We start from the raw sequence: 27,751 nt of genomic DNA, 5'->3' as shown, positions 1-27,751 counted from the left end.
GGAGAAAGGGGGTGGGAAGGGATAAATTAGGAGGTTGGAACTAGCAGATATAAACTACTATATATAAAATAAGCAACAAGGTCCTACTGTATGGCATAGGGAACTATATTTAATATCCTATAATAAACCATAATACAAAAGAATATGAAAAAGAATATGTATATATATATGTATAACTGATCACTTTGCTGTACAGCAGAAACGAATACAACATTGTAAATCAACTATACTTCAATAAAAAACAAAAGAAACACTTACCTTAAAAAGTATATCTGTGCACATTGCTTTTCCATGAGTTATTATTGGTTCTTGGTCCTCACCTTTTCCATCCCAACAGTCAAGTTCAACACATCTAGGAACATTGTGATTTACCAATATTAAACCTTTACAATAAAATAGTGTGTGTACAAATGAAAAGACATCAGAATAATTTGTTTTCTATAGAAGTAGAAAATGGAATGAAGGAAGTAACACGATTATTTTTTGGAGGATGCAGGTTAAAACTGCACCAGATTCGTGTCATCAAAAAGGGACTGTCGGAGATTAAAAGAGAAAAGAGATGTAACAAGCAGTGAGGTTCTGGATGAAATCCTAGTTGTGACAAAGCTGTAATAAAGGACAATCTGAGGACAACTGGGAAAATTTAGATATGGGCTGGGTTTTATAGGATGTTAAAGAATACTGTAAAAATTTTGTAGGTGGGATGATGTTACTCTGGCCATAAATTAAAATGTTCTCATTGTTTCAGCGACTCATATTTAAGCATTCAGAAACAGATGTAGTGATGTAGTTAAAGTCCTTTAACATATTTCCATACACACAGAAAATAGTGAGTTGAAAAATTAAGTATTGGTCATCGACAATCAAGAAACCAGTCATAATGTAACTACATTTCTTATTTTTCACTTTCTGCATTTTTACCATATTTTAAACCTCAAATATTTTCCAATTTCTGTAAAATTAAAGCCATTTAAAATAATCTTTATGATCTGAGAATGAAATTTTAGAACTTTGAACATTAAGTAAAGCTAAATTTTCAAGTGTCTATGACCAACAGGAAACTTAGCATAACTTCTTAAAATATGCTATCTTTTTGGTAATGTTGGGGGAATATTTTAAATTTACAGTAAAAAGAACATCTTTTGACCCATAGGAGGACTCTAGACCTTCTGGAACAGATACCAATTTTCCTTTCTCAAGGTTAAATGGCCATCATAATCCATTAAAGAGAAAGACAAATGTCCTTTTCACTCTGAATGCTACTTCCTATTTTTCAGAGAAAACTAAATTCAGTTGAAGAGCATCAGATCCAAAGAAGAAACAGTGTCTTGAGTTTCTGACCTGCAACCAGCCAGGAGGACCTGTCTGTACATTTCTACTGAAGACTTCCCACCAAACTGTCTGCCAGTGAGATAGGTGTTGTGGGAAGAGCTGATGAAGTAGTGAGCCAGAGGGTGGTCCATTTCTTGGTAAAGCTCTAGGCGATCTAGGAAGACTGGGGCATTTTCATCTGACATCAGGTATCTGCAAAACCCATCACTTGATATTTGGCCTGGGGGGAAAAGGAATATCATGGTAGACTTATGGCTCTGAAGATACACATCTCATGTTTTATTTATGACATTTGAGGCAACTTAAACAGGAGGAGTAAAAACTTCTTCATAGTCTCTTTCCCAAGAACTTTTGTCTTTCAGAACTTGAACGAAGTACCCGCGTTGCATAAGTAATCTAATGCTTTCCACAAATAGGAGGCATCTGCTTTCACATCCATGATGGCAAAATAATCAGTTCCCTAAGTTCAAAAGTGCAGCACCAGGAGCCAGATTGGAGAAGGGATGAGTGGCCTCTCTGGATTCAAATAATTCCATTTTCCTATTTCATCTAAAAAATAGGATATGGGACCAGTGAGATGAGTATTCAGTGGTCATTGAAACGTGATCCCAAGAGCCACCACTCATCATCTCAGTCACACCTTTGTGACATAGGACAGGGCCGGTGTCAATATTTCTGCATCTTCTCCTACCCTGTCAACCATCAACAGCTTCAGCTTCTTGCATTTACTTAAGCATTTCCAAGTTACAAGCTGGTTTCAAGCTTACAGAAAAGTACAGATAATAGCAGGATAAACAGCTATACCACAGCCTTGTTAGATCTTAACCCTTTCCTTTATTTGCTTTATATTTTTTAAAGAAATGCATAATTACAGATGCCCATGAAGCACCCTGTGTGCCCCACCTCAACTCCATTCAATTCCATCTTTTTATTCCTAGGTAGACAGCCAATAATCTAGTTTTTGTGTTTAACATTCCCAAAGTGGTTCTGTAACTTTATATGCATTTATCCAAAACGTAGGTAGTTTTGACTATTTTAAAATTTATATAAAAGTTACCCCATTATTTGCATTTGCAGCTTGCCATTTTTTCTGTTTTCTTGTGACTTATCTAGTTAATATAAGTAGCTCTTGTTCATTTATTTTTCACTGAGTAATGTATAGTAGAAGTATGCAGTGTGTAAAGTAGTCCATATGTGAATATACCACAATTCATTATCCATCATTCTGTTGATGGATATTTAGGTCATTTCTATTTATAACTGAACAAACTGCAGTAAAAATTTGTGTGTCTATCTCCTTGGACACATAAATTTATACTTTCCCAGGCACTGTGATAGATGCAGGATAGAAGAAACAGACAAGCCCTACCTTCATGAAACTCATATACTATGGGTGAGAGAACAAATAAATTAAAAAATAAATATAAGGTTATGAAAATGCTAGAAGGAAACAGAAATCAGGGTAGGAAAGCAATCAAGAATGACCAGGATGCTGTGTTTGCTATGTGGCCAGCAAAAGTCCTTCTGACGAGGTCACATTCATGCATGGGGAGCAAGCCCCATGCACCCCTGGGGCTGCCCCATCCTAGACAGAAAGGTCAGCAAGTGCAGAGACCATGTGATGGTGGGGAAAGCAGCTAGAAATGAAGAATCCAAATCCAAATCTACATCGGTTGGACTTTAGTCTTCACTAAGTACTTTGGATCTTATTCTGAGTGTGCTGGGAAGTCTTTGGAGCATTCTGAAGAGTGGAAGAACATAATTAGATTTGATTTTAAAAGGTTTACTATGGCTGCTGTGTGGTACATAAATCGTAGGGCATTGAGGAAAGGAGAAGACTAGTTAAAAGTCAGCTGGCCTCATCTAGGGAGAGATGATGTAGGATCCGATAGTCCAGTAAGTGTGGAGACGGTGAGAAGTGATTTATTTTCAGGATAGATCTTGTAGGTTTTGTTGATGGATCAGAGATGATGTGAAAGAATAAACAAGTCAAGGATGATTCCAAGAGTTTTGGCATGAAAAGCTGGGTGAGTCATGGTACCATTTTCTAGGCTGGGAAAGGGACAGGTCTGTGGATGGGGACAATCAAAACATATTATGTGTGTGTGTGCATATATATATATATATATATATTTGAAATGTCCACTCAGCATCCAAATGGAGAGGTCTACTATACAGGTCTGTAGTTTAAGAGACAGATTAGGAGTGGAGAGTTTAATCTGAAAGTCATGTGTGTACAGAAGAAACTTAAAGCCATTGGCTTGGATGAGCTCATTCAAGGAGTGAGGATAGAAGGAGCAGAGATCTGAGGACTGAGCAGGGCCACTCTGACACCAGACTCGGGAAAGACATGGGACATTCTCTAGGGTACATACTTGGAAGTAAAGAGGCTGGGCTGTAGGAGAGGCATATTTTCCACTTTATTATTGACAAAATATTCATCAAGGTGGTTGTTTGTACCCATTTACACACTCAGCATAGTTGATAAGAATGCCTTTGGCACCATATTCTCACCCATACTTGATAATGACAGACTTTAACATTTCTGTCATATGTGAAATGGTGAAGCTATGCTTTTTAGATGTGTCAGTGGTAATTTCATAGACTTTTAGGACCTGGGAGGAACTTATACATAATAAGACACACCTCTATCATAACACTTATCACACCACCAAGGCACTACTGAGTCATAGGTCTTTCTCCTTCAGTAGATTACAACCGCCTTATTTCATTTTGAATCCCCAGCACCTAGCACAGTGCTTGGCTGTGCCTATAAGGATTGAAAGCAGGCGACAGAAATACTAGCTGAATGACTGCATGAACCCCACCATCTTACAAGCAGGGAAACTGAGGCCTAAGGAATACAGTTCCTTGCTCAAGGTCACACAGCAACAGGGGATGCAACAAAAATCACATCACCTCCCACCACTGCAAAGTACTAGATTTTCTGCCAAGCCACTCCTCCCTTCACTTAAATCACATGCCATGTGGACTTATTTATGATACTCAGGATATTGGTAAAGAGGTAAGTAATGAAGCAGTCTTTCTGAAAATAGATATTTGAGACCCTAGCAGAAAAGTGTAAATGTATGACTATAACCAAGGGAAAACTCTGTTGGGCTTGGAAAAATATCAGGGGTAAGGCCACATGGTATGGTGGGCCAGGCATGCATATAAATGGGTTCTATGTGGGTCCAGAGAACGTATAAATCTTTCAGCCACACTCACTGAGGTACAAAAGAAAAAAGAACCTCTATTCTAAAGAGGAGAAAACTGAGGCCATGATACTCATGGGCAGATGGGACAGAAAGAACTTAACCTAGATCTCCCTTCACTCTCCACTGAGACATAAGGCCAGAGACTCCAGATCAGGTATCTCCTGGCACTCCCTGGAGATACTCTATCAGCATCATTGCTCCCATCCTTTGCAGGTGTTTCTCATGGCTATAGAACCAATCTTAACTGTCCTCTCCATACCTTTCCTTTGTTAAATGTTGGAATGAAAAACACATTGTTTCCAAAGTTTCATTGAAAGAGGCAAATGCTCAAAAACCCCAACAATTTGCTAAATTGATTCCTATTTAATTTCATGTCAATTGCATTTATCTTCCATACCAGAGGTCAAATTATGAGTAAAAAGACTCTTTAAATCACGTATTAAATTTAGTTAGCTTGCAAAACTAAAGGGAGAAGAAGGTGTCAATTTTGATAGCAAATGCCATTGTTTTCATAGATGGCAAACATAGACTATAATTGGCATTTTTACATTTTAAGCACTATGCAATACTAAAGATAAGAAAGTACATGATTTAAAGATACCTTTAACTAAAAATTCAAGGACTTTAAAAGTTGCATACATCCTTGATATTTTTAAATAAAGAAAAATTCTCTCTGTTTACACTTTTCTTACCTTTTTTCTTCAAGTCTTCATCAGGCTCATACATCTCAATGATCTGCATTGCCCTTTTAGTATCATAAAATGGGAATAAAATTTCATTCAATCGAGGATCTCGTTGATGCTATGATGAGAAAAAAACTCCATTTAGGCTGACATTCACCCTTGGGCCAGTACACATCACTAAAGTATGTAATTTCTAATGTAAGATATATCTAGAATATCATGTTTACAGTTACAAAGAGAAGATTTCACTATTTCCCTGCCTTTCTTCCTAAAATAGACTTCAGAAACGTCCAAATTTGGTAGTAGTATTTTATTGGTTCCCCTCACTGAACTGATGAGGGAGAAAACAGAAGATACTTTCTTTCTTCAAAAGTTGACGGACAGAGAAAACGGTATGGCATTGGCATACCACAGGCAAGACATTTGGCATAAGTGCTTATAAAAAGTGAGATCAAAAATCTTTAAAAAAAAAAAGGATAAACAAAAGCAAAAATTCAAAAAAAACCCAAATATATAACATACCCATTTAAATGCCAAACCAAAAACAACAATAACAAAAAACCCCTCCAAAACCCTAAAGTTAGACAGGCAAATATCATTTTATTTTCATTATGTCTTTCTACATGAATAAAAGATTTCTTGGGAACTGTAAACTTCATTCTCTTGAATCAATATTTATCAAAATGAATCCATTGTAATAGTTGAAAATTAATCAGCACAAGGATATTTACAAGCTCTAAACAATATGAAAATTTGTGTTTAAATATCAGTAGTTCAGAAATTCTATTTCACTATGAAATCTAACTTGGTTTGCCCCAAGGAAATTCTCTGGGCAGAAAGTACGTAAATAATTTGGAGGTTGGTGATGTCATTCTTTTCAAATCAGCACCTATAGGCTCCTGGTGCTATGTTATATGAGGCACCAGGAGCAAAGCTATTTCTGCAGTTCTGTCATCCTAACTTTACAGCAGTGATGAAAAAAGTCCAACTTACTAACTGACTCAGCTACAATTGTGTGTGTGTGTCTATCATCTGACTATCTTCCTGTACCTAGAGATAGTGGGTCTATTAAACTTCCTTATTGTTTGTGGTAGATTAGAGGCCCAAACACTGCATCCCTGGTCATCCATCAGATAAATAAATAAAGGAAACTTCAATTGAATAATGGCATATAAGCAGATGTGAGCAAAACTTGGTCAGTACGTAGGACACCGGCAACAACTCTTTACCCAAATATATGCACAGACTTTGAAAAGCACTATTGAAAAAGTATTGAAGAAACAATTGTTAAAAGTTCATATGGATCTCCCTTCCCCATTTGTTTTGAAATGATCATTTGAAGAGTGGGGCACACAGAATGAATGCCTTTGGCCAACAGAACATTTGATGTAATTTCCTAAAGCACTTGTGGCCTAGCCTGCTCTGATGCTCCCACCTCCCACCGAGTTAAGAGAGTTAACTCCTAAGGAATCAATATCTCTTTGTCAATTTATCCCAATGAAGCATGCTTCTGTTGGAATCTAAGAAATTACGGCTCACAAAAGCTCACATCCATGCGTGTGCTAGAGCAGAAACTTATATGAGCAACAGGCCTTGAGAAAAGAAAAGTCCTGGGGTAGGCAGAGAGATGGTGCAGTGGACCACGGAACGCCAAGCAGGTGAAGGCATGCTACAAGACATCTTGTTTAGGGAATGGATGCTGTCATGCAACTCCAGAGCCCCTACCCAAGGGAGTGACAAGCAGAGCTCTCTGGTGAGAAAGCATTGTTTTCAAAACAAACAAACAAACAGTACATTTTCTAGGCACTTTCCTTTTCAGTCTCTGTAAATAATACCATGGAAGAAGATGGATGTGGCAGGAAAAGGGCCTTTTGAGACCCCACTGCAGTTATGTTCGTGGTTGGCCACTATACTAATAAGGTTTTCTTCCTTATTATAATTAAGTCTTTTAATTTAAAGGTATGCTTTTGGTAAGTGTTCTGGACTCATGGAGATCATGGGGCAAATCCATATGAATCTAAAAGTGAGAGAAAGAAGAGACTCAACTAAAGAAGAAAGAGGCAAAGTTGGGAAAGGAAGAGAGGGAATCCAGGTATTCTTAGGTGCTTTTTATGTACAGAGGTATGTGGGTTCTAACCTGGTGCCCCCTGTAGTGTGGTCTGTGGATGGCAGCAGTGGCATCACCCTCACCTGGGAGCTTGTTAGAAATGCACATTCTTGGGCCCCACTCCAAATTTACCAAACCTGACTCTCTGGGGTAGAACCCATGAATCTGTATTTTTACAAGCTTCTCAGGTGATTCTGATGTGCTCAAATTTAAGAAGCACTACTCTAATGTGTAAAGGTTTTCATTTCAATATACTTGCATATCCGTACAATAAAAGTACCTAAGTTCTGCAAAGGATAGAAGAATGTTAAATGTTTGAGGTGTCCTCCCAATTAACCCCCATCAAAATTTATCAGAGGGCATGATATTCACTAGAAGAACATCCCCCTATCAGAAACAGTAGCCAGGAAAACTGAATACATAAAATGGCTGTATCATAATTCCCTATTCTACATTTGCAGCAAATAAGCATTAAGAGAAGACAATATGAAATTTCACTTGTCTTTACATCTGCTCCACAAGATACCTTAACCTTTTACTTTCCTGAAAATGTTCACGTTTCAAAAAGGAAGCACAGTGTAATCTGGATAACCCAAAGACAAGGAAAAAATGGTAAAACTTGTATTGAGTCACAAAAATATAATTTTATATGAGAAAGCAAAGAGGAGAAAGATCATTTCCACAGAATCTCAGAGTAATAAGGTTGCAGAGGATTTCCACATGGACATAAGGACAGTGGGGCAAATGCTTCACAGCTCTGAGGGAGAGACCATGGGTTTTCAGTTGGAATTTGGGGTAGCAAGGTACCGAGGGCATCCACCCCGTGATGTCCAGGGCTTTGTAAAATACGATACTGAACAGCTTCCGAAAATAGTTCACAGAACTGTGCCCAAGTGAACAAGAAGATAATGAACACGCCTCCTTTATTATGTCCTTACTTTTATTGAGAAAAGACTTCAACTGGCTTCAATCCAAGCAGCACTGGGAGAGAGATGTTGACATAAATAATATTCAAAAGAGATATAAAAAGATAAGGGAATAATTGGTAAGGTTTATAGCACCAAATACTTCCATCTCTCTCTTTGCTCATGCATTACAGAATAAAGATATTGTAAATGGAGGGCTTCCCTGGTGGCGCAGTGGTTGAGAATCTGCCTGCTAATGCAGGGGACACGGGTTCGAGCCCTGGTCTGGGAAGATCCCACATGCTGCGGAGCAACTAGGCCCGTGAGCCACAAATACTGAGCCTGCGTGTCTGGAGCCTGTGCTCCACAACAGGAGAGGCCACGATAGTGAGAGGCCCGCGCACCGCGATGAAGAGTCGCCCCCGCTTGCCGCAACTAGAGAAAGCCCTCGCACAGAAATGAAGACCCAACACAGCCAAAAATAATAAATAAATAAATAAATATATAAAATTTTAAAAAAAATCCTAAAAAAAAAAGAATAAAGATATTGTAAATGGAAAGCGATCTTGAGCTCTTTATTACATTCTTTCAACTGCAAAATAAAATAACAAATCAGGTTTAGCTCTAATGTGATCCTATGACATATGTGAGGCAGGCGGAAAGATTACCAGCAACAAGAAAATAAAGCTAATTCTTGATTGTTGTGATTATCTAAAATCTCTGCCTCTCTTTCTTAATTTGATCTCTTTCTCCAGCTCTTCATGCATCTCTCAATTCTGCCGGCCCTCGGTTGCTGTCGTCTTTGTAAGAAGTCATATGGAGAATGAAGGCAAAACTAAAATCAATTTAGCTCCTCATTAGGAACAGGGAAAGAGAGGTGAAACTAACTGAAGCCAAGAAGCTTTAATTAGCCCTGATACATAGAGAACTGAGTTGGTGGCAGTATCCAACCATGTGCCAGCTCATACTGACGGCCCCCACCAGCTCTCCTGGACTCCAGTTGGCTATTTCCATAATATAGGCAAAGAAAGTTTCCCTCAACCCACTGGATGGGACCAAGAGACATAGCTGTGGCAAAATTTTAGATCCGAGTGGAGGATTTCCATGACTAAATTCATTATGGAGAATAATAGGTTTATGCTGCTCTCACATTCTTTCCATTCACACTAAGCATTCCAAGGAGGAATCCAGCACTTCACAAACTCTAATGTGCAGACAAATCACCTGAGATAACGTTAAATGCAGATTCCAGCTCAGCAGGTCTGGGTGGGACCTGAGATTCTGCATTTCTAACAAGCTCCCTGGTGATGCCGATGCTGCTGGTCCCCAGATCACACTCTGGGGAGCAATGAACACGGACGTACGGAAAAGCAAATGAGGAGCAGATCTAAAGCTACTAGTGAAAAGCTAGTAAGTGGTGATGGCATGGGTAGAGAGCAGGTGGTACAAACCCCTACACGGCGACCAAGGCAGTAAATGATAGTCTCTCCTCACCTTCCAAATTCCTGGAGGTACACATTAGTACACTGAACAGAAAATTTCATATAAGGAATAAAGGGATTTACAAGCTGGAAGGTGGTGGGTGGTAGCATGGCTTTTGCTAATATAAATGGCATTTTTTTCCTGTTACCTATTCTAATTGATGAATGCTAGTATATGTGTGTGTATTGATTTTTCTTTGTTGACCACTTATGTGGTTACCTTGTTGAACTCTCTATCTGTTCAAAGGTTTTTCAGTCGATAGCTTTTGATATTCAGGTTACATAATCATCATCTGCAAATAATGAATAGGGCCTTGTCCTTTTGTGTTCCTGGGATTCATTTAGTTTTTCTTGTCTAATTGTATGATCCAAGTCTTCTAATACAATGTTGAATTCCAGCTTGTTGAGACTATGTGGCTAAGGCATTTTGAAAATGTTTAGGTCTAAGCTTTTCAAGTCAGAGACCCTTACATTCCAATGCCTGCTCCCTTCCTGAGTGAACTCTGTCTCCTTTCATTATGGGTTTTGACAGTGCTCTGCCCAAGGGGTGCTTTCGACTTTGGAGCAATGAGAGGGACAATGGTAGGACTCAAAAGGGAGGGTGCAAGGCGGTGGCAGAACGTTCTCTAAGTTTGACAGCCTTCTTCAAGGAGACAGTCAGATTTCTGTCTAGTTCTTCCAGCTGAGTTCACTAGGACAGAAAAGGAAGAGATTCAGGGCAGACACTTTGATTAAAAATAAAGTCTGTATACTTTCCTGGACTGCCTTGTAGTTTCTGTGACCTAAAGAAATCTAGAATCACACTGATTCCATGAGTCCCACCCCCCCAAATTAAAGGTGCCACCTTACTGTTAATGAGAAGCCAAACAGAAGGAAACATAAGTAAATGAACACTATTGGCCAGTGTAATAGTGATAGATAAAAGCTTACCAAAGAGTAAGTATTTTGAGAAAGAATTTGGATGTCAGAGCTAGAAAGTGTGGGTGATCATACCTTTTAAAAATTAAATTTTTTGTCCAAGACTCATAAGAACAAGGGTAGTTATCGGGTAGGTCTACAGAAACCACCCATAAAAGGAAAGGCGTGAGATAAGCACCCATGAATGCAGCACCTATTCTGAGGACTTCAGAACTGTTTCCTCATTTGAACAGTAAAATGCATATTAAGTCTCTGTCATGTTTAATAGATGGCTGGGTACCAGCTTCATCCCAGAGCACCCAAGAGGCCTTTTTCTAGGCGAACTGATGAGGTGGTACATCTTCTCTCCACTAAAGCGTCTTCCCTCTTTAGTAGAAAGCAAGATTTTTGCTCGTCTCACCAAAACGTAAGGTGACCAATGACCCAAAGTACATGAAGAAGCTGAGGGAGATAACACAATACATTTTTTAAAAGAAGCAGAAGATGGGGAAAGGGTTAAGGAGGCAAAGCAAGGCAACTTAACTTCCAAGCAACGGTGGTGTAAGAATGTGGATAATATCTGGGTAAAGATTATGAACGTAGTATTCGCATGGCCAAAAACTAGTGGAGTGAAAAACTTGAAATGTTTTCAAGTAAAATAAATATTGCAATGTACCGAAAGGATTATTTAAAAGTGGAGGCATCGGCACTGCTATGTGGGGGAACTTTTATCTCCTGCATCGGTGCTTCTAGGCTCTGTTTACCATAGCTTCTCAAGTGCAACCCTACAAATTGGGAGCTACTGAGCCCTGACAGGGAAAGAAAAGAGAAGCCCTTTGGCAAAGATGTGATCTGTGTCTGCAAACTGGCAAATCACAGCCTACCTGTGGTTTTTTCTTGAGGCAATACCTCATATCTGGCATGATACTGCCTTTCCTAACATTTACTTTTTATAAGGTATAATGGCTAACATCAATCGTTTTGAAACAAAAATATACTGTCCATTCCTCACTTAAAGTCTTCTTAGTATTAATGTGTTTGTTAGACAAAAAGTGAGTTTCCCTTTTTGGATTAACAAGAGCTTCAATGGGTTTCACTGAAGAGAAAACACTTTTTTGAACGTGCAGAGGAAAAAAAGAAGTTAATTTCAGTTGTAATAAAAACTGCAACCTTTACGTGTTCTGAAATATCTTTCTCTTGGGCTTAAGCAAATTTTGTCAATCAGTTTTGGTTGTTAAGTGAATCATGTTCTAAAATTAGCTCTGAGCTTGTTATAAAAATAAAAAGGAAAAATTTAACCTGCCATCTCATTGGCCTAATATGCACTATATTTTCACCCAGGAACTCCATGTTGTGCTTGTTGTCCAAATATTCTATTCGAACCTACATATTTTTCTTACATGCAATCCATTAAAAGACAAAAATAAAGCTTTTCTAGTCCATGCAAAGGTATGAGGAAAAGTTAGCAATGGAGAATCCAACTATAGTGTGGTAAATTCAATCCATTCTCTTTCTATTTCTTATAAGTAAATAGAAAAAAATAAGTACCTTAAATATCACCTTGCAAAAACATAGACACATTTAATTAAATGAATATATTATCAAATTCACACGCACACACAGAACCGGAACTACACATCACAGCAAGAAACCAGCAAAAAAGCAGTGTGCAAAGCCAATGAGGAAGTGCATGGACACACGAAGGCAGCAGCTGATTTTTGCACCTGGTAAAGCCATCATGGAAAGATCAGCAGGTCAGAAGCAAAGCGAATGAAGGTGTAGGATGCAGGCATGCAATGAGGATGCTGGAGGAGGGCAAGCCACTGCACACAGACTGATGGAGTTAATGTATGAAAAAGCTTACTTCATTTAGAAAGCTCACTAATTGGTCTACCGTTAAATAATCAGTTTTGTCTCCATTGCTGAAAAGAAATTTATTAGAAAAAGTAAGTTTTGGTATATGATGCTACAGGAGGTACGATTTACATGTTGACATTTGTTGATGATAATTCTACACTTATTTTCTAACCCTGAAGTAGTGGTGAACTCTTAAAATGGCCAGAGACTGTTTGTAAGGGGGAAAAAAAAATAACCCAACAACAACAACAAAGGAAAGAAATCATTCCCACTAGCTTACAGAAAATGTCTGCAATCCCTCTTTTGCATTATCCACAGGCATTATTATAAAAACAACATGTAAGTCATCCATTTGAAATAATTGGAATGAATGGACTTTTCAACAACATAATAACATTCCAAATCGAATCTTGTTAGTTCACATAACGGGTTAATACCTAAAGGAGCAAGTTAACATTGTAGGTAGTTAGTAAAGCCAATGCAGGGAGGGGAGGGGGGGAAGTTCCAGGTGCTACAAGTAACTTACGTAAAAGTTTCTCAAAAAATCAGAGCAAACTTTTACACCAAATAAACTAAGGGGTGAAAATGTAACCCTGACTAGATATTCCTAGATACTATCAACATACTATTTGAAAATATTAGGACAAAAATGTTTTTGAAATCTAAAAATACAAGGATAACATTGATGTGACACTTTCTCATAAATGGAACTTACATTTTTTTAAAAAGATCCTCTATATCTGTCCGAGGACAAATCTTTTGTGTCAGTTCATAGAACTTTTCATAAGTAAATGCTGCAGGTTCAATTTCATCATTCTGGAAAGAATAGAATCGTGTCATAAATCAGGGCACATTTTTCTCTCCTTGGAGGATCTACAGAATCTACAGGTTAATGAAGCAAAGTGATGACACTTGGAATTCCAGGGCTTTCATCTCTGATTCTTGCTGATAGAGGCCAGGAGGTCCAGCCATTGGCCAGGCCTCTAGAACGTGGCACATGAAAATGAGCATTTCTAGTTACCATTCATCCATGGTTTACATGTTCAAACACTGGTCACAGCTGGGCTTGCTCTGGGAGACACTCCACAGAACAAATACAAAGAAACATTTTTTCCTTCTCTCCTTGAAGGAGAAAAGCAAGTGCCTGCCTAAAGGATGATGACATCAAGCCCAATGTTTTCTTACGCTTATTTTGTGAATTTTCACAAGACCACATGAAGGGGATGCTATAAGAGTTTACTCTTCATACAGAACTTCATATTTCAAATCGGATTTGTTAAGGCAGCAACAGGCTTAAATCTTTCTTGCAGTTAACACGTTAATTGCAATTATTTTAAATCCAGAGGGCCACAAACACAAATGGTATGTCTGGGGAGAGGTGCTTCATAAAATATCGCACAGCCATCCTGAAGAACTGAATTTATGAGCCATTTTTCATGCTGACATTATACGTGGTCCAGGCAATGTTGATGGATTTCTGTAAAATAAGTTTTCCATAAGCTGTGTGAAAGAGCAGCCTGGCTGTCATTTCCTTTTCTTAATAAAGTTGACAACAACATTTGGAAGTACACTATTTGAATACTAAAATGTTTAGGTTAAAATGCCCAGAAAACAAAAGGAAGGAAGGATAGAAGGAAAGAGAATAAAGGAAAAATTGACTGTACTATGTGTGACTGAATCTAATTCTGAATCTAACTGAATCAGTTTAATACAATCTTGTTTATTACATGAGAACATAAATACACAAAGTGGTTTTAGAAACATTATTAGATTAATGAATACCTTTCCACTGGGAAGACCTAGCTCCTTGAGTGCTTGAAAGATCACCTTTTCTGTCTTCCCCGATGCAAAGGTTCTGGTAATACTAGGGCAGAAAAGAAAAAGAAATAAAGTTACTATTAATTCTGTTTTCTCTGATGCAAATATCCCATTAAAACTAGGGATGGTGGGATAGGGGAGAAGAAAAAGGAAAATAAAATTACTTTTCATTTTTAGGTATTTTTCACTTCCCAAACTAGCTCCTGCAATGTCTCTCTGGTTACCAGAGCTGGCTGTGCCAGTGTGGTGACTTGATTCTAAGACAGGTGGTCTCTCTCTACTTGTGAATGTAAGATGCACCAGGGATACAGACCATTGGACAATCACAATAATAAATTCCGATCCTATCAAACTGCTTTCTTAGGAAAAAGGAATGTGGCAGATGGAACAGCATGTCTAGAATAAAACCTCATGGTGACAATATCTTGACTTGGGGAAAGGAAGGAGGTCCCTTAGCACACAGCATGTGCCTGTGATCGCCATTACCTGGTTTCATACTACAGCTGACATGCATTATCAGACATATATATATATATATATATAATATATATATATATATTTTTTTTTTTGAGCTAAGCACCCTTTAGCTACTCTGACATGTCAGCTGCCTCAAGGATTGGGGACTTTATTATGAAAGTGACAGGTGTCAGGGAGAGGGGAGGCAGGGGAACAATTATTCAATGTTTCAGCAGAATCTTGGCATTCCCCTGAGACACAGTATTTTTGAATAATGGTGGTGCCTTTGAATCAGTACTGTGTTCATCAAGGCTAGTAAGATGGATAAAACCTTAAGGAGCATATTTCCTGATGATGATAAAAGTAGAGAGAGACTCCTGATAAATGAATTGGTGACACTCAGAACAAACACTATTGAGGAGAGGACTTGGACCCTGGAATCCATACTTGACTCTGAGCCATGTCTTGGCTACCCGAAGAGCCTTCATTCACTCCCCGAATGGAGGCACAGGTGATTTATCACCATAATAACTTAAAGTCTAAATCAGAAGTCCAGCCTCTGCTGGAAGACAGAGCTTACTTTCATCTGTGAAGCTTGGCTTTGGACCACCTTCCCTGTGAGTACAGGAGGATCTGTAACAGCACCTCCCATGCCCAACCTTGTCGTGCACTCCACCGTTCGTGTTAAGTGGAAGGCAAGTTCCCAATGTAAGCAGTGACCGCCGTTTAATCTTGATGAGTGGGAGAAAGCACCACTTCAACTGCAGAGTACAACTTCCCAGAAGAGATTGGGAAGAACTAGCTGTAGGTAAACGAATTGCTATGTGTTTATTCAAAGCTTTATTGTTTCATACGTGGTCTAAGAATACTTCAAGAAGTACAGTTTTAAGAATGTTTGAGACAGTTGTATTCAAATATAGGGAGGCCTATGAATTCTCTTTAACAAATCTGCAGACATGGTACAGCATATATGTATGACATTAAGTAAACCAGTTTCTAGGGTCAAGGGTGCTATGCCCACATTTTCCCACTTCTCTAGAGTTCATGGAATTTTCATACATTGGACTGAGTTGAGAAGCACTTTATCTGCTCTTTATAATAGGGGAAAGTGGCTATTCAGTGTGTCTTTTTTTGAAATAGAGTATGTATGTGTTAATGTGAGAGCTGCAGGTTCCAGCAGGATTTGGGATGTCTGGCACCTGTAACCAGGTGGAAACTCTGCCTAGCAATCTCAGAGGAATCTCAGCTAACTCGAGCTTCTGTTAGGTTTCAACAGGCCTCATAAAGGAGATGAAAACTGATGAACATGGTCATGAATGTAGCAGGTGTAGGGCCTGAGCCTTTCTGGTGAAACAACCTGGTATTGGGGAGGGGGTGGAGTGGGGAGGAAAGGGAGAGTTCATAGGAGTAGAATCTTGGCTGGGGCTTGGGGAAACGCCAAGAAATAGGAAGCAGAACAAGGACATCTTTTGGGAGTAGTCTGTCCAAGAATTTGTGGGAGATAGAGAAACTGAGAGAAGGAGAAAATAGGGTGCCCAGGGGCAGGAAGGAGGGAAATCCACATGGGAATATATCAGTGAGGGCAAAATCAGAGCCCAGAGATATGACAGAAGATAATAAAGGCAAGAGGTGGGACTTCCCTGGCAGTCCAATCGTTAGGACTCCATGCTTCCACGGCAGGGGGCATGGCTTTGATCCCTGGTCAGGGCACTAAGATCCCACCTGCCGAGGGGCCAAAATAAACAAATAAAGTCAAGAGGCAGTATGATGGTCAGAAGAGCTCGTTCTCAGGCCCATCTTTTCACGAGGGGGCTCGGGCTGGGCAACCTCAACACAGATTTGCTCCCCTCATTCTAAGAGAAAATAGGAGCAAGGAAGTGGAAGAGACCATTTCCCTGGAGGTGGGGAGGAGGGGGGATGGGGCTCCTTTATTGCCTTCTCTCCAGGCAGCTTTCAGAGTCATTCTTGGGTCTCAAAATGGATTCAGCTTAGGGGCGAGTGGGTTGTGGTGCAAAGGTGAATTCTCTGAGTTTCCAGTTGCATTGGAGGCCCAGTATTTAACCAGGGTCCTGAGAGAAATAAACACACTTATCACAGGCTGGGGGCATTTCAGACACCATCAAAGGCGTTTCATGGGCATGTAGAGTGTGTATAAGGGATTGCAATTTATTCAACCCTTTATACACAGCCCCAAAGAGTACAGCTTAGTGCTTCGTAGCTACAGGTGCTCAGAGCTTCTCTTGAAGCAAAACACACTACCTACCTGAAAGGAAATGCTAGAAAAGCAAATACCCTTAAGCAGTACCCAGTCCATCTGATTAAATTCCCTGTTCTAGCAGACCTTACAGGCAACCAAGACAGCAATGACCCTAGAAACTCAGGGAGTCTCACTCTGCCCTCAAAGGGTCTACAATCTATCCAATGGTTTTAATACCATCTTCTGAAACAGTCAAGGAGTGTTCATGAAATGAAGCCCCCTGCAGAACCAGACCCTTGTCGTAGGCAGGCTGGGCCTTCAGGATGTGGATGGATTATGAGGGAGTTGGGCTGCTATGACCACCCCTGAGGTCTTAGCCCTCTTAATACATCTTCTCCCTTGGGACTCCTTCTACTCATAGCTGTTGGTTCCAACTCCATGTTACAAGGAATGGGAAATGGCAAAAAAAAAAAAAAAAAAAAAAAAAAGAAAAGAAAAAAGAGTGGGGGGGACCTTGAAGATGGCGGAAGAGTAAGACGCGGAGATCGCCTTCCTCCCCACGGATACACCAGAAATACATCCACACGTGGAACAACTCCTACAGAACTCCTACTGAAGGCTGGCAGAAGACCTCAGACCTCCCAAAAGGCAAGAAACTCCCCACGTAACTGGGTAGGGCAAAAGAAAAAACAGAGACAAAAGAATAAGGACGGCACCTGCACCAGTGGGAGGGAGCTGTGAAGGAGGAAAAGTTTCCACACACTAGGAAGCCCCTCCGCGGGCGGAGACTGCGGGAGGCAGAGGGGGGAGTTTCGGGACCGCGGAGTAGTGCACAGCGACGGGTGCGGAGGGCAAAGCGGGGAGATTCCTGCACAGACGATCGGTGCCGACCAGCACTCACCAACCCGAGAGGCTTGTCTGCTCACCCGCCGGGGCGGGCGGGGCTGCGAGCTGAGGCTCGGGTTTTGGTTTTGGACGGAGCTCAGGGAGAGGACTGGGGTTGGCGGCTTGAACATAGCCTGAAGGGGTTAGTGCACCACGACTAGCCGGGAGGGAGTTCGGGGAAAAGCCTGCACCGGCCGAAGAGGCAAGAGACTTTTTCTTCCCTCTTTGTTTCCTGGTGCGCGAGGAGAGGGGTTTAAGAGCGCTGCTTAAAGGAACTCCAGAGACGGGCGCGAGCCGCGACTAAAAGCGCGAACCCCAGAGACGGGCGCGAGCCGCGGCTGAGGGCGCGAGCCCCCGAGACGGGCGCGAGCCGCGGCTGAAAGCGCAAACCCCAGAGACGGGCGCGAGCCGCGGCTGAAACCGCGGACCCCAGAGACGGGCGGGAGACGCTGGGGCTGCTGCTGCCGCCACCAGGGGGGCTGTGTGCGAGCGCAGGTCACTCTCCGCGCCCCTCTTCTGCGGAGCCTGTGCAAGCCGCCACTGCCAGGTTCCCGGGATCCAGGGACAACTTCCCCGGGAGTACGCACGGCGGGTCTCAGGCTGGTGCAACGTCACGCCGGCCTCTGCCGCAACGTCACGCTGCCTCTGCCGCCCGCAGGCCGGCCCCGCACGCAGTGCCCCTCCTTCCCCCATCCCCCAACCCCCGGCCTGAGTGAGCCGGAGGCCCCGAATCATCGGCTCCTTTAACCCCGTCCTGTCTGAGCGAAAAAACAGACGCCCTCCAGCGACCTACACGCAGAGGCAGGGCCAAATCCAAAGCTGAGCTCCTGTGAGCTGTGAGAACAAAGAAGAGAAAGGGAAATCTCTCCCAGCAGCCACAGAAGCAGCGGATTAAAGCTCCACAATCAACTTGATATACCCTGCATCTGTGGAATACCTGAATAGACAAGGAATGATCCCAAATTGAAGAGGTGGAATTTAGGAGCGAGATCTATGATTTTTTTCCCTTTTCCTCTCTTTGTGAATGTGTACGTGTATGCTTCTGTGTGAGATCCTGTCTGTATACTCTTGCTTCCACCATTTGTCCTAGGGCTCTATCCGTCCATGACTTTTTTTTTAAAATTCTTTTTCTTAATAATTAAGTTTAATTGTAATAACTTTATTATACTTTACCTTCGTTCTTTCTTTCTTTCCTTCCTTCCTTTCCTCCTTTAGACAACGAATCACCCCAAATTGAGGAGGTGGTCTCAGGGAGCAGGATTTATGATTTTTCCCCCTTTACCTCTTTTTGTGAAGGTGTATGTGTATGCTTCTGTGTAAGATTTTCTCTGTATAGCTTTGCTTCCAACATTTGTCCTAAGGTTCTATCCGTCCCTTTTTTTTTTTCTAAATATTTTTTAATTCAATAACTATATTATACTTTATTTTATTTTTACTGTATCATCTTTCTTTCTGTCTTTTTTCCTTCTTTCCCTCCTTCCTTCCTTCCTCCCTCCCTCCCTCCCTCCTTCCTTTCCTTCTTTGCTTCTTTCTTCCTTCCTTCCTTTCCTCCTTTCCTTCTTTCTTTACTCATACTTCTACTAATTCTCCCTACTTTTTCTCCCTTTTATTCTGAGCTGTGTGGATGAAAGGCTCTTGGTGCTCCAGCCAGGAGTCAGGGCTCTGCCTCTGAGGTAGGAGAGCCAACTTCAGGACACTGGTCAACAAGAGACCTCCCAGCTCCACATAATATTAAACGGTGGAAATATCCCAGAGACCTCCATCTTAACACCAGCACCCAGCTTCACTCAACGACCAGCAAGCCACAGTGCTGGACAACCTATGCCAAACAACTAGCAAAACAGGAACACAACCCCACCCATTAGCAGAGAGGCTGCCTAAAATCATAATAAGGCCACAGACACCCCAAAACACACCACCAGACGTGAACCTGCCCACTAGAGAGACAAGATCCAGCCTCATCCAGCACAACACAGGCACTAGTCCCCTCCACCAGGAAGCCTACACAACCCACTGAAACAACCTTAGCCACTGGAGACAGACATCAAAAACAACGGGAACTACGAAAGTGCAGCCTGCAAAAAGGAGACCCCAAACACAGTAAGATAAGCAAAATGAGAAGACAGAAAAACACACAGCAGATGAAGGAGCAAGATAAAAACCCACCAGACCTAACAAATGAAGAGGAAATAGGCAATCTACCTGAAAAAGAATTCAGAATAATGATAGTAAGGATGATCCGAAATCTTGGAAGTAGAATGGACAAAATGCAAGAAACAGTTAACAAGGACCTACAAGAACTAAAGATGAAACAAGCAACGATGAACAATGCAATAAATGAAATTAAAATCACTCTAGATAGGATCAATAGCAGAATAACTGAGGCAGAAGAACGGATAAGTGACCTGGAAGATAAAGTAGTGGAAATAACTACTGCAGAGCAGAATAAAGAAAAAAGAATGAAAAGAACTGAGGACAGTCTCAGAGACCTCTGGGACAACATGAAACGCACCAACATTCGAATTATAGGGGTTCCAGAAGAAGAAGAAAGAAAGAAAGGGACTGAGAAAATATTTGAAGAGATTATAGTTGAAAACTTCCCTAATATGGGAAAGGAAATAGTTAATCAAGTCCAGGAAGCACAGAGGGTCCCATACAGGATAAATACAAGGAGAAACACGCCAAGACACATATTAATCAAACTGTCAAAAATTAAATACAAAGAAAGCATATTAAAAGCAGCAAGGGAAAAACAACAAATAACACACAAGGGAATCCCCATAAGGTTAACAGCTGATCTCTCAGCAGAAACCCTACAAGCCAGAAGGGAGTGGCAGGACATACTGAAAGTGATGAAGGAGAATAGCCTGCAACCAAGACTACTCTACCCAGCAAGGATCTCATTCACATTTGATGGAGAAATTAAAACCTTTACAGACAAGCAAAAGCTGAGAGAGTTCAGCACCACCAAACCAGCTTTACAACAAATGCTAAAGGAACTTCTCTAGACACGAAACACAAGAGAAGGAAATGACCTATAGTAGCGAACCCAAAACAATATATAAAATGGAAATAGGAACATACATATCGATAATTACCTTAAATGTAAATGGACTAAATGCTCCCACCAAAAGACACAGATTGGCTGAATGGATACAAAAACAAGACCCTTATATATGCTGTCTACAAGAGACCCACTTCAGAACTAGAGACACATACAGACTGAAAGTAAGGGGATGGAAAAAGATATTCCATGCAAATGGAAACCAAAAGAAAGCTGGAGTAGCAATTCTCATATCAGACAAAATAGACTTTAAAATAAGGACTATTAAAAGGGACAAAGAAGGACACTACATAATGATCAAGGGATCGATCCAAGAAGAAGATATAACAATTGTAAATATTTATGCACCCAACATAGGAGCACCTGAATACATAAGGCAAATACTAACAACCATAAAAGGGGAGATCAACAGTAACACATTCATAGTAGGGGACTTTAACACCACACTTTCACCCATGGACAGACCATCCAAAATGAAAATAAATAAGGAAACACAAGCTTTAAATGATACATTAAACAAGATGGACTTAATTGATATTTATAGGACACTCCATCCAAAAACAACAGAATACACATTTTTCTCAAGTGCTCATGGAACATTCTCCAGGATAGATCATATCTTGGGTCACAAATCAAGCCTTGGTAAATTTAAGAAAACTGAAATTGTATCAAGTATCTTTTCCGACCACAACGCCATGAGACTAGATATCAATTACAGGAAAAGATCTTTAAAAAATACAAACACATGGAGGCTAAACAATACACTACTTAATAATGAAGTGATCACTGAAGAAATCAAAGAGGAAATAAAAAAATACCTAGAAACAAATGACAATGGAGACACAACGACCCAAAACCTATGGGATGCAGCAAAAGCAGTTCTAAGGGGGAAGTTTATAGCAATACAAGCCCACCTTAAGAAGCAGGAAACATCTCGAATAAACAACCTAACCTTGCACCTCAAGCAATTAGAGAAAGAAGAACAAAAAAACCCCAAAGCTAGCAGAAGGAAAGAAATCATAAAAATCAGATCAGAAATAAATGAAAAAGAAATGAAGGAAACAATAGCAAAGATCAATAAAACTAAAAGCTGGTTCTTTGAGAAGATAAACAAAATAGATAAACCACTAGCCAGACTCATCAAGAAAAAAAGGGAGAAGACTCAAATCAATAGAATTAGAAATGAAAAAGGAGAAGTAACAACTGACACTGCAGAAATAAAAAAAATCATGAGAGATTACTACAAGCAACTCTATGCCAATAAAATGGACAATCTGGAAGAAATGGACAAATTCTTAGAAATGCACAACCTGCCAAGACTGAATCAGGAAGAAATAGAAAATATGAACAGACCAATTACAAGCACTGAAATTGAAACTGTGATTAAAAATCTTCCAACAAACAAAAGCCCAGGACCAGATGGCTTCACAGGTGAATTCTATCAAACGTTTAGAGAAGAGCTAACACCTATCCTTCTCAAACTCTTCCAAAATATAGCAGAGGGAGGAACACTCCCAAATTCCTTCTACGAAGCCACCATCACCTTGATACCAAAACCAGACAAGGATGTCACAAAGAAAGAAAACTACAGGCCAATATCACTGATGAACATAGATGCAAAAATCCTCAACAAAATACTAGCAAACAGAATCCAACAGCACATTAAAAGGATCATACACCATGATCAAGTGGGGTTTATTCCAGGAAGGCAAGGATTCTTCAATATACGCAAATCTATCAATGTGATAAACCATATTAACAAATTCAAGGAGAAAAACCATATGATCATCTCAATAGATGCAGAGAAAGCTTTCGACAAAATTCAACACCCATTTATGATAAAAACCCTCCAGAAAGTAGGCATAGAGGGAACTTTCCTAAACATAATAAAAGCCATATATGACAAGCCCACAGCAAACATCATCCTCAATGGTGAAAAACTGAAAGCATTTCCACTAAGATCAGGAACAAGACAAGGTTGCCCACTCTCACCACTCTTATTCAACATAGTTTTGGAAGTTTTAGCCACAGCAATCAGAGAAGAAAAGGAAATAAAAGGAATCCAAATCGGAAAAGAAGAAGTAAAGCTGTCACTGTTTGCAGATGACATGATACTATACATAGAGAATCCTAAAGATGCTACCAGAAAACTACTAGAGCTAATCAATGAATTTGGTAAAGTAGCAGGATACAAAATTAATGCACAGAAATCTCTGGCATTCCTATATACTAATGATGAAAAATCTGAAAGTGAAATCAAGAAAACACTCCCATTTACCATTGCAACAAAAAGAATAAAATATCTAGGAATAAACCTACCTAAGGATACGAAAGACCTGTATGCAGAAAATTATAGGACACTGATGAAAGAAATTAAAGATGATACAAATAGATGGAGAGATATACCATGTTCTTGGATGGGAAGAATCAACATTGTGAAAATGACTCTACTACCCAAAGCAATCTACAGATTCAATGCAATCCCTATCAAACTACCACTGGCATTTTTCACAGAACTAGAACAAAAAATTTCGCAATTTGTATGGAAACACAAAAGACCCCGAATAGCCAAAGCAATCTTGAGAACGAAAAAAGGAGCTGGAGGAATAAGGCTCCCTGACTTCAGACTATATTACAAAGCAACAGTAATCAAGACAGTATGGTACTGGCACAAAAACAGAAAGATAGATCAGTGGAACAGGATAGAAAGCCCAGAGATAAACCCACGCACATATGGACACCTTATCTTTGATAAAGGAGGCAGGAATGTACAGTGGAGAAAGGACAGCCTCTTCAATAAATGGTGCTGGGAAAACTGGACAGGTACATGTAAAAGTATGAGATTAGATCACTCCCTAACACCATACACAAAAATAAGCTCAAAATGGATTAAAGACCTAAATGTAAGGCCAGAAACTATCAAACTCTTAGAAGAAAACATAGGAAGAACACTCTATGACATAAATCACAGCAAGATCCTTTCTGACCCACCTCCTAGAGTAATGGAAATAAAAACAAAAATAAACAAATGGGACCTAATGAAACTTCAAAGCTTTTGCACAGCAAAGGAAACCATAACCAAGACCAAAAGACAACCCTCAGAGTGGGAGAAAACATTTGCAAATGAAGCAACTGACAAAGGATTAATCTCCAAAATTTACAAGCAGCTCATGCAGCTCAATAACAAAAAAACAAACAACCCCATCCAAAAATGGGCAGAAGACCTAAATAGACATTTCTCCAAAGAAGATATACAGAATGCCAACAAACACATGAAAGAATGCTCAACATCATTAATCATTAGAGAAATGCAAATCAAAACTACAATGAGATATCATCTCACACCAGTCAGAATGGCCATCATTAAAAAATCTACAAACAATAAATGCTGGAGAGGGTGTGGAGAAAAGGGGACACTCTTGCACTGCTGGTGGGAACGTGAATTGGTTGAGCCACTGTGGAGAACAGTATGGAGGTTCCTTAAAAAACTACAAATAGAATTACCATATGACCCAGCAATCCCACTACTTGGCATATACCCTGAGAAAACCAAAATTCAAAAAGAGTCATGTACCAAAATGTTCATTGCAGCTCTATTTACAATAGCCAGGACATGGAAACAACCTAAGCGCCCATCATCGGATGAATGGATAAAGAAGATGTGGCACATATACACAATGGAATATTACTCAGCCTTAAAAAGAAATGAAATTGAGCTATTTGTAATGAGATGGATAGACCTAGAGTCTGTCATACAGAGTGAAGTAAGTCAGAAAGAAAAAGACAAATACCGTATGCTAACACATATATATGGAATTTAAGGGAAAAAAATGTCATGAAAAACCTAGGGGTAAGATAGGAATAAAGACGCAGACCTACTGGAGAACGGACTTGAGGATATGGGGAGGGGGAAGGGTGATTTTTGACAGGGCGAGAGAGAGTCATGGACATATACACACTAACAAACGTAGTAAGGTAGATAGCTGGGGGGAAGCAGCCACAAGGCACAGGGATATTAGCTCAGTGCTTTGTGACAGCCTGGAAGTGTGGGATGGGGAGAGTGGGAGGGAGGGAGACGCAAGAGGGAAGACATATGGGAACATATGTATATGTATAGCTGATTCACTTTGTTATAAAGCAGAAACTAACACACCATTGTAAAGCAATTATACCCCAATAAAGATGTTTAAAAAAAAAAAAAGAAAAAAGAGTGACCTTCAAAGCTTTGGTCTGAGTGGATAGGCAAACTAAGTGTGAGTTTGTAAGTTTGGGAGAAAGGCAGACTGCATAACATGATGTACAAGGAAAGAAAAGAAAAGAGGGAGGTAAAGACTTTCTTCCCTTATCCTTCCCGCAGCTTCCTGGACATTAAATTTTGGTTACAGCTCACAAGGAGGGGCCACTCTCAAGCTGATCTAATGACCCTGAAGCCAGATCCCCTCTAATATTACACACACAATACACTAACAGTTTCCATTTTAAAAACTCCAGAATGATAGTGATGAAATGACATTTTAAAGTGTTTACTCTTCATATCCATTAAAACATTCAGAACAATTTCCATCTCGCCCTTGGCAGCTCATCCACATAAAGAATTATCCGCTTTTTGCTGGCTTGGTATCAATTTTCCATCAACTCTGACAAACTGCCCCCGGATCACAGATGTCCTGTATCAAACACCTGTTAATGCTGTCAGGCACCAAAACGTTCATGTCAGAGAAAGCTAAAGAAGACGACAAAATATCTAGGCTATTTCTACAAAAAACGGGGTAATAATTTTGTATGTGAACATGCTGCACAAAGATCTTTGGAATCAGCAAAGGCTTCCAAGCTTGTGTAACAATGGCTTGATTCACAGGATGTGTACAGATGACACCAGAACTGCTCATTAGGAGTGCTTTGATTACAATCTATGTGTTTCTATTTTGTCCATTTCTTGAAACTTATCTTGGGAGAAAACTCAGGAGAGCAATTTATGTAAAAACCAATCCAACCTACATTTTTGGTCTTCACTCTGCTATCTGTGCTAAGTTTGGACTTATTACTTCAATACTGATTTTTAAATTAAAATGCACTACATATTTGGTAATAGCTGTAGGATGCTGAGATACATTAAAATAATTGTCTTGCTATTCTCAACAGAGCAAAGGGTTTTATATAAAATAAGGATCAGTGTAAAGTGCCTTTGCCAACAACCATCAGTCAAAGGTGCTAGTGGGGCTTTTTTTAAACTTCTAAAGTAAATGCAAAATTGACTTGCTAATAAGTTATTAAATAAAAAGCAGAGAATCCTACATGTAGATTTGTAAAGACCACAACAGATGCATGAGGTCGATAACCCTGGAAGCCCTCAATAAAAGGTTAAATAAAAAGAATACTGCCATGGTCTTCTTTATGATGTGTATGCTTTTCATTTGCCCATTGATACATCAGTTGTATCACATGGATACCTTAGTCCATGAATGTTACAATACATGGAGTTAAGGAAAATGATGACCTCTAGGATAGTTCTGACAAATGTGAAAAGAATGACATTCAGGGAGTATGGAGATACTCTCAGAGGGATGCAGAATTGAAGCTTCAAGTCTAGGCAGAGACAGAGGGAAAGGAGAGGCAGAAATGTCTGAGTGTAATCTGTGGGTCTCGGCTCCAGTGCATTCCCTCAAATGCTGGGCAGCTGGTGACCTGTCCACCTCATCTCTGAAAGATAGAGCGGTTCTAAGACATGACTCCACCCAGTAGTTGTGGGTTTTGTCTGTTATTTGTCGTTGGCTTCTTTGCTAAAGTGTCCAGGAAGAGGTCAACTTGAATGCAAGTCGGGAGAATTCTATAAGAGTGGGTCGGTATCTGGGGAACTCATGTTTAATTCAGGTTCCTGAATCCCAATATACCCCTGGCTTCATGTGGGCAGCAGATGCTCTGGGGCCCAGTTCAGCTTCTGGAATTTTCATGAAATGCTTACACAAACACCAACAAAAAAAAATACTTGGGGAGCTGGGTAAAGAATTCCCAACACTATTGTCACAAGAGCTTCCAACTGGACCCACAGACCATGACCCTAACGCCGGAAGGAGTGGAGAGGCAGAAAAAAGGGGAGAGTGAGAAATCCTCAGAGGGTGAAACACATCAGCTTAAGTACTGAAGCACAGGTGTGAAGGCCGTTTCTGGTTCATCTTCTCTTCACTCTTGACTCTACCCAGGCTTTCCTTCCATTTTCTCCCTTGTCTCTGTTACCTTGGGCAGGGTAAGGAGGGAAGCGACAGGACCAGCAAAGCCCAGAATGAGATGCACTGTCTAGGGGCATCACACTTCCTAAGACACGTCCATACACTTCCTCTGTAGGTGCACAATATAAACTTCTTTAATTTTAGTTAAAGGTTGTTCAGGGCAAGTAGGTGAAAGATACCTGAATCCTGAACTTAGCTGAAGACTAAAAAATACTGCTACATTTTCAGATGTTCTTTAATTTATCAGAGTTAACGCTACCCGTTCCGAGGAAAAATGCAACTTTACGTCCATAAGTGATTTTTACAAACTGAAGATAGTACTTGATGATGTGATTCAAACTAAGCTTCCAGAAATATCTTTAGTTAAAGAAATTAACAAGTCCTTGTGGGGGGCTCTCTCTGTGGGCTGGTATCACAAGGGCTGACCCAGGCTGTGCAGAGCAGACAAGAATAACTGACTTACCTCCTAACTGGAATTTTCCCATTTGTGTTGGTCATAAATGCCAATTTCATCCAGCTGGAAAACAACAGTAACAACTGTTTTAATGTTTCTCAGGAGAAATAGCTTCAATCTGGTTAAGAACTTTAAAAGAAAGTTCATTCAAACACAGAACATTTATTCGG

The 27,751-nt window shown here is 40.2% G+C and overlaps 1 protein-coding gene across 1 annotated transcript in view; it reads right to left on the bottom strand.

The window, feature by feature from the left end:
- PLCB4 (phospholipase C beta 4) overlaps positions 1-27,751 on the bottom strand; it is a 273,741-nt gene that overhangs the window by 86,982 nt on the left and 159,008 nt on the right. The window contains exons 7-13 of the mRNA XM_032607078.1: positions 27,591-27,644; positions 14,263-14,344; positions 13,196-13,296; positions 12,488-12,545; positions 5,243-5,351; positions 1,342-1,552; positions 259-352 (exon numbers count right to left, since the gene is read on the bottom strand). Of these exons, the coding sequence (XP_032462969.1) occupies positions 259-352; positions 1,342-1,552; positions 5,243-5,351; positions 12,488-12,545; positions 13,196-13,296; positions 14,263-14,344; positions 27,591-27,644 (709 nt within the window). The remainder of the gene's footprint in view (positions 1-258; positions 353-1,341; positions 1,553-5,242; positions 5,352-12,487; positions 12,546-13,195; positions 13,297-14,262; positions 14,345-27,590; positions 27,645-27,751) is intronic.

Source organism: Phocoena sinus, chromosome 15 (assembly GCF_008692025.1).
Source record: "Phocoena sinus isolate mPhoSin1 chromosome 15, mPhoSin1.pri, whole genome shotgun sequence".
Taxonomy (NCBI): Eukaryota; Metazoa; Chordata; class Mammalia; order Artiodactyla; family Phocoenidae; genus Phocoena; species Phocoena sinus.
The sequence above is the reverse complement of the archived record's forward strand: the minus strand, read 5'-3'. Positions and strand labels throughout refer to the sequence as shown.